The 7,404-nt window shown below is 45.2% G+C and overlaps 1 protein-coding gene across 1 annotated transcript; it reads left to right on the top strand.

Moving 5' to 3' along the window:
* Nucleotides 1–6,206: 6,206 nt before the first annotated feature.
* Nucleotides 6,207–7,097, top strand: LOC123365962 (ankyrin repeat domain-containing protein 9-like). Its single transcript, XM_045009002.1, has one exon. The coding sequence runs from the start codon at nt 6,207–6,209 to the stop codon at nt 7,095–7,097; it is 891 nt and encodes a 296-aa protein (XP_044864937.1).
* The last annotated feature ends 307 nt before the right edge of the window (nt 7,098–7,404 follow it).

The raw sequence follows: 7,404 nt of genomic DNA, 5'->3' as shown, positions 1-7,404 counted from the left end.
ACCCGTTTATTTTGCAACCGCCTTTCCTACTTCTTTTCGGTGTGGTCCCAAATAACAACGGACAACTGGGTGCTTCAAACAATCCAGTCTGGTTACCGCCTTCAATTTGTTTCGCCCCCCCCTTCCCACCCACCTACCCCGTCCCTCTTCAGGGACCCCTCTCACGAGCAATTCCTCCTACAAGAGGTCGGGACTCTGTTGAGCTTGGGTGCCATAGAAGAGGTGCCATAGACTCATGCTCAGGGTCACGTAGCCCAGCCACCACCACCACCTCTGGTACCGGCTGTGGGTGCCCTTAGCACTGGGCCCTCCCTCCACAGCAACAGACAAAACACATTTAACTCATACTCCTGACAAACAGTTAGGAGAGAAGAGCTCTTTGTGAAAGATTCAACGTCTCCACCTCGCTTCTTTGAGGACTGTGGATGCTGTCGCTCAGGGGTCAGCCTATTATGATGTCATTCTCCCAGTCTCATTCTCTGACCTCCGTACAACAAAGGGAAGTTGAGATTTGATAGGGAAGAATAAGAAGAAGGAAAAACACTCTGAGAGAAGAGTTAGGGGGGCAGAATTCTACACCACAATGCAGCTGGAACTGTGGTTAAAGGCGGTTGAAACAGGAGGGGGATGTCTGACCATACCAAGGAGGAGAGAGAGCTGTGTGGGAGCACTGCTTATCTAAGCCAGGGAGAGGAGAGGAGAGGGATCTCACTTTGCTTTCAGCAGATGAGGGGGAGCTGTGCCCTGCCCCAACGCTTTACTTGAATCCTGGGAAATATGACACAGGCAACAACAACAAAAATCCTATATAGCTCACTTTGGAGGGCAATTTCACTGCTTATTGATGAGTTCTGAAGCAACGGTCCTGACCACTTGTGGTCTTTAAAGGCACCATGACCTTTTAATCAGAGTGGGGGTATTGGCCCCTCTATCCTGGCCACATTCCAAACTTTGGCAATGGCATTCTCGCTCATTTAATTGCCTCTACAGTTACAAGTTGTTAGGAGAGTCTTCTTCACTGTCTTAAGCTGTTGGGTGTCATTGTTGTTCACTGTTAGACAGTTGCTCTCCTCCCTCCCCAAAGGTTGCTGCATTTCAGACCGGTTTGGTGGATGAAGTGATCCCTCTGCATATCAGTTAAAGACCCTGATTCTTCATCATTGCGAAGTTAGTGGGACTCTGTGCAGGTGTAAAGGTCTTCCTATGTAGATCCCTTTGTGAGATCAGGGCTTATGTTTGTATGGGCTCCTTTAGAGTGCAATACGTGTTTAAGATTATTATTAATAATTTACTGCAAAAAAGTCAGTATCATGGCCAATTTTGGAAATATCGATATAGCTGCTGGCAACTCTATTGTGCCAATGACACATGCATGCAGACATGGAAACTAGGGGACCAGCCTGGCAGAGGACAATAGAACTGAGGAGTAGTGGCTCCATGTGGCATGCTCTCACGGAAATCCACCATAACTGATGACACTTACTGCATGCAGCAAAATTTCACACTGAGAGTTTCAGCATTAACTCCCCCAGTTGTAAACCCTTACTATGGCTGGTGAAATTTATGGGCCTCAACATTTGCACAATGTCTCCCAGATTTACTACCCTTCAAAAATTCATGATTTCATGACCAGACCTGGGCTGTCCTCTGTGGAAGTATACACAGGGATGAAGCGAGTGGGGTACAGATAGTCATATGTACATGTTTATAGTAGGCTATTGTTATATACACACACACATAGGGATTTGTCCTGCATTTTATACTGATTAGTCTTTAGGATAGAAAGACAGTCTAGGGGATAGAGCACTTGACTAGGACTCAGGAAACTTTGCTCAGTTCAGCTGTTTTTTGTATTGGGCCAGGGATCATATATATATTCCTTTTTTAAACTTACAGCCATTTTATGCTTTGCCAGCTGAATTTCTCAGCCATTCTCTGCCAAATAATCCAGGAAACAACATTGAGTTTTAGTATATACTGGTCAGTTCCTGTAATAACAACCAAGGTAGCAAGAATTTCCCTGAACTGTGTATGTTTTTACCAAGACAGAGGTTTTCTGTAACTTTACACAGTATCTGATAATCCTGCTATGAAATTAGAGAAAAAGCAGACCCTGTATCAAGCTCATTCCTTCCGCTTGTGAAGGAATCCAAATAGCATTGTTTGTCTAAACCAAACAGCTGTAGAGTTGCTACAGTGTTCTCAGTGGACTCGATGTTGTCATCTGCAAGCTGATGACTATACAATCCTCTGCTATGGTCCTTACAAGGTGGTGGTTGTGTTTTTTTCACTGATGTGCACATTTTCTGTATGTGTCCCAATATCTGGAAGTTCATAATGCACTTGTTCTTGAACCAACAATCATCTGTATTATGAGACTTTCGTTGTGGGAAACAGTTACTCTTTCTTCTGTCACTCTCTGTACCACTGCATTCCTGGGTTAAGGAATCTTCACCTGCTGTGTCTTTTGGCCTTTACCCAACAATAATAGCATGAAGAAACCACAGTGGCATGATGAGGTCCATACAACCACATATACTAATTATATACAACATGAAAGGCCAGGGGCAGCTCTAGCTTTTTTGCTGCCCCAAGCACAGCAGGCAGTCCTGGTCCCATGGATTCAGCGGCATGCCTGCGGGAGGTCAGCCGGTCCTGTGCCTTCAGTTACTCGCTGCCAAATTGCCGCCGAATCCATGGGACTGGTGGACTTCCTGCACGCAAGCCACCAAAGGCTGCCTGCCTGTCGCCCTTGCAGGGACCGGCAGGGCGCCCCCCACGGCTTGCCGCCCCGGCTCGCGCTTGGAGCGCTGGTGCCTGGAGCTGCCACTGTGCAAGGCCTCTGACTGGTTTCTAAAACAGACAAGACAGTTTAAAAGGATTCTGCCAATTCCTGTACACTGCAGTAGCCACATATCTCAATGACTATCAGCTTTAATTGGAAGACCATTCTCCTATCTGGACTTCTCAAGCATGGCTGCCATGTTCTATCTGAAATCTTAGCTGGTCTTTAGGAGGTGAGGATAAAAAATGTTCCCCTGTCCCCTTCAACACACAGAGATGCATAAAATTGCTTCTTTCTGCTACTACGCCCTCTGTGAAATTGAGTCAGAATGGCCTGGCCTTCTGTTAACCCTGTGGAATACAGCTCAGCCAATCAGGAAACCAGAACCAACACCGTGTGACAGGTCTTGCTTGACCAAGCAATCCCTGCTCAAAAGGCAAAAAAGAACCCCCACCTCACCCACGCCAAAGTTTTTTCACTCAAATTTGTTGTGAGAAACCTTGCAAGTTTTTGTTTAAGAGATTTACTTCTGTTTTACAAACATTTTGTATTTTGCAACCTCAAAACAGATGCATTACCAAACAGTCCACCCAGCTCTAGCTTGCATAGACTATTGGATAAGATAGGCAAGCTCTCAGCATGCTGCATGCTCCTATAGCAGACAGCAGCACGGCGGGGAGAATAGATGAGCAGTTTAAGGAAGCGCAGAGGCGGATCTGATATATAATCTCTCTGTTACAGATTTGGCCCCATTTCTCCCTAGTGATCCTTCCCAGGACATGCCTCTGTCCCTTGGGCATCTCTTCCCTCACCCTGATGGCACAACATTGTCTCTTCATAAGCCATGGAGTTTAGAGACTAATTCTTCCTTCTCCTTGTATTTTATATGGGAAGGGACAATACTGTTTGCAGAACACTTTTTGTTCAGATGTTTTTGCTCCAGTGAACACATTTAAACACCCTATAATTACCCACCATAATAGAAGAGACTACAAACGTTGTACTTTGTCTTTAGCTCCAAACTTCTGCCACCAGTTTAAGAGAGGGAGGGTTGTCCAGTGGTCAGAGCATGGAGCAAAGACTCAGGAGTTCATGGCTCTACTCCCAGTTCTGCCACTGGCTTACTGTGTAACCCTGGGCAAGTCATAAAACATCTCTGCACGTGCTTCTGTTTCCTCCTCTGTAAAATGGGGCTAGCAATACTTACCTATCTCACTGGGGTGTTGTGGACATAATGAATTAATGATGGCAAAGTCTTTTGAGATTGTTGGATGAAGGATGCTATAAACATGTAATGTATTTATACTTTAACTTTTAATCAGACCAGTTTATTACACAGGACCTGTATGCTAATGGCCTGATTTTTCAGACTGTTTGGGTGAACAACTGGACACATAAAATATGTTTGCTCCATCGTGCACCTATGTCTGGATTTAGAGCACACTGAAGTTACTATGACTGCATATTTAATGCCAGCAGACCCCAGTTGAACCTGGGGCTTTTGGAGCTTAAGGCATGAGCCTCTACCACGAGCTAAAAGCCAACTGGCTGTTAGCTAAAGCTGTAGAGCAGACTCCTCTCTCTTTCTCTCTTTAAGTGGTCTCAGTGTCACTAGATGGGTTACATATTTCCCCTAGCTGAGGAAGTGCGTCCTGAGGTTCGGAGTCTTCCCAGTTGAAATCCCGGACAAGTCCCAACTTGTAACACCGACAGACCCCAGTCGCCGGCAGGCAGGATCGAACCAGGGACCTCTGGAGCTTAGTGCATGAGCCTCTACCGCATGAGCTAAAAGCTAACTGGCTGTTAGCTAAGGCTGTAGAGCAGACTCATTTTATCTCTCTCGCTAAGTGGTCTTGATGCCACTAGATGGGACAGAACACCACACTCAGAAGGTGTGTGGGTTACACATACAAACTGGATAATTGTGCATGCAAATATCTAATTAGCTGTATTTGCGTGCACAGTGACATTAATTGTGAACACAAACTGGGCATGCAGTTGCTCACTCAAAATGTGTAAACTTGACCCAAAATATTAAATGTATACACTGTGCAGGAGATGGGCTTGAACCAAACCCCAGGATCTAAATATCCCTGAACTTTGTGGGCTGGGAGGTTGCAGTCTGTACCCACATCCAGACCCAAACTTTGCAAATGAACCTAATTTTATCCTATGATGATCCAAATCCCTGGACCCGAACACCTTGCAACTTTGGGCTATTCAAAATCCAGATCTGAATGTTGTGTGTTGAGTCTCTCAATATGGACACAATGTAGACTGTTGCCCCTTTGCCAAGTTATAACAGAATTCAGGACCTTGCAGGTCAGGTCCTGTTTGAAGCAGAAATCAGTGAAGCAGAGTCAGGTATTTTCTCAGTATAATTTGTTTATTTACAACGTGTGCAAATCCTGTTTCATTGAACACAGGTGGTAACAAACAGCACACAGGGCACGCCCTCTTGAAGAAACCTCTGGTCAGATACCGACCTCACACAAGTCTCACACAGCCGAAAACTCCCATGCTTGGCCAGTGCCTGAGTTAGACACCTGGGAAACCCCTAGTGCAAGGATCCCCCTCAGACTAGCTGGTCTAGTCAGAAAGGTGGCTTGGACATTAATTTTTTCTTTATGCAGCTGGTTTGCAACACAAAGGAACCTCGGAGGTTGAACTGCCAGACAAAGGGAAGTGTTTTAACTATCCAATATCCTTCATGACTCTGGATGAGGTTACGTTACTGCATGGTGTCTTCAACTCATTCTATGTGGAGTTTCAGCCTATGGGCTTCTGCATCAATGACCTCTAATAGACAAACCATTATAAGTGTCCCCTAATGGGCCAGCCATAACAGTATTTAGTAAATAGAAGTCACTTTATAACCATATAGCTAGCAATCAGTATATAGAAATTATATATGATACTCAATATTGATTATATAGTATCAATATACATTTATTATATAATGAATTGTACAAGTAGGAGGGACAAATGAATAAATGCATACTGTGCTTACTGCACTATACCAGCTGATCTGGGTAGGCATCAAACACAGACAGAAAATTGCCTCACCTCTAAAGCTTATTTTAGTCTCTCCTATGTAGCTCTGCATCTATAAAATCACTGCTAGTCTGACAGTGTTCCAGTAACCTGTGCCGTGCATGAAGCAGGGTGCACTGACTAACCATCTAGTGCATGGCATGGGTTAACTGAGCCTGTGGGATTGTGCTTACCTAAACAAAACCACTGCAATGAGGGGAAAAAACAATGAATGGGTGGAGATGTTCAAGCCGAGGCATTCCAGCTAGTGCAGTCGGGCTGCAATGACAGGCTGAAGGTTGCAGCAGCATCGGGATCTGCATTCAAAGTGAGCAAATCTTACATTCTGGAGCAAGCTTGCGTGCAGGTCTTGTTTATTTGCTGAGACATGGCCAGTAACCAGGCCAGTCTGCAGGATGAGCAGAGCAGGCATTGTAAGTTCTTATCCTATATGTTCTACCAGGCTGTAAGAGACCACAAACCAGTATGGATGCTGGAAGATATGAGAACTATGGAATATTTTTACTGGGAGGAAAATGCCAGCCTGAGAACATATTCACCTTCGGAAGCCCTTCTCTATGCAGTGGTGCATAATCACCTGCCTTATGCCCAGTATCTGCTGTCTCATTTTCCAGAGGAGGCTCTCAAGGTGCCTGGAGAGCATTTCTGCTATTGCCCATCCTCTGCCCCTCATTTGGCCATGGCAGTCACATACGACAGGAGGGACATTTTGGGGCTGATCATCAAGATTGCACACAAGCTACCCAGCCTAAACTCCTACATCAACAGGACCGGCTGCTTTCATCTGGAAGATGGCAAGACCCCACTGCACCTTGCCTGCGAACTGCTGAGGTCAGAGACCGTCCTCATCCTCCTAGGGAATGGGGCTTCTCCCAGGATCAAGGACAGCAAGGGGCTCACCCCGTTGGATGTCATCCTGGAGCAGATGTGGGACTCCAAAGTCAACGTGGCATCAAAAAAGCTCTGCCTCGATTACCTCTTGCTCTTCATGCCCAGCCCACAGTTTAAGATGCGGAAAGTTCTGCAGGATCATCCAGACCACTGGACAGCTTTGCTAGGGGAAGATAAATTCAACACCCTGGTGGGGAACACACCTACTTCTTTATACCTGCAAGCTATGCAAGCTATTCTCCAGTCTCTCCCACCTTCCCACTTTCCTAAAAGCATCCAGGAACTACCTATACCTCAGGCACTAAAGCCCCTACCTTCCTACGGCAAAAAGCTACAGACAAAAAATGTGGTAAATGTTTTTCCTTGACTATTTTGGGGGGTTGGATTTTCAAAGGCACCTAAGGGAGTTAGGCACCTACCTCCCCTAGAATTTCAATAAGATTTTGGTATCTACCTCCCATAGGCCCCATTTGAAAATCCAATATTTTATGAGAAGATTTTCAGTGTTTTTCTAATCGATTGCAGGCACGGCACTTTTAAAAGCAAAATCCTTCTTTTTTTATTGTGCATGTGAAGGGTTAAGTTTAATTGAAGCAATTTTTTTAACTGCCAGCTGAAATCAGTGTATCTGAATTCCCAATATATTAACATTATCCTGTGTAAATTATGCCAGT

The sequence above is a fragment of the Mauremys mutica genome, chromosome 3 (assembly GCF_020497125.1).
Source record: "Mauremys mutica isolate MM-2020 ecotype Southern chromosome 3, ASM2049712v1, whole genome shotgun sequence".
Taxonomy (NCBI): domain Eukaryota; kingdom Metazoa; phylum Chordata; order Testudines; family Geoemydidae; genus Mauremys; species Mauremys mutica.
The sequence above is the reverse complement of the archived record's forward strand: the minus strand, read 5'-3'. Positions and strand labels throughout refer to the sequence as shown.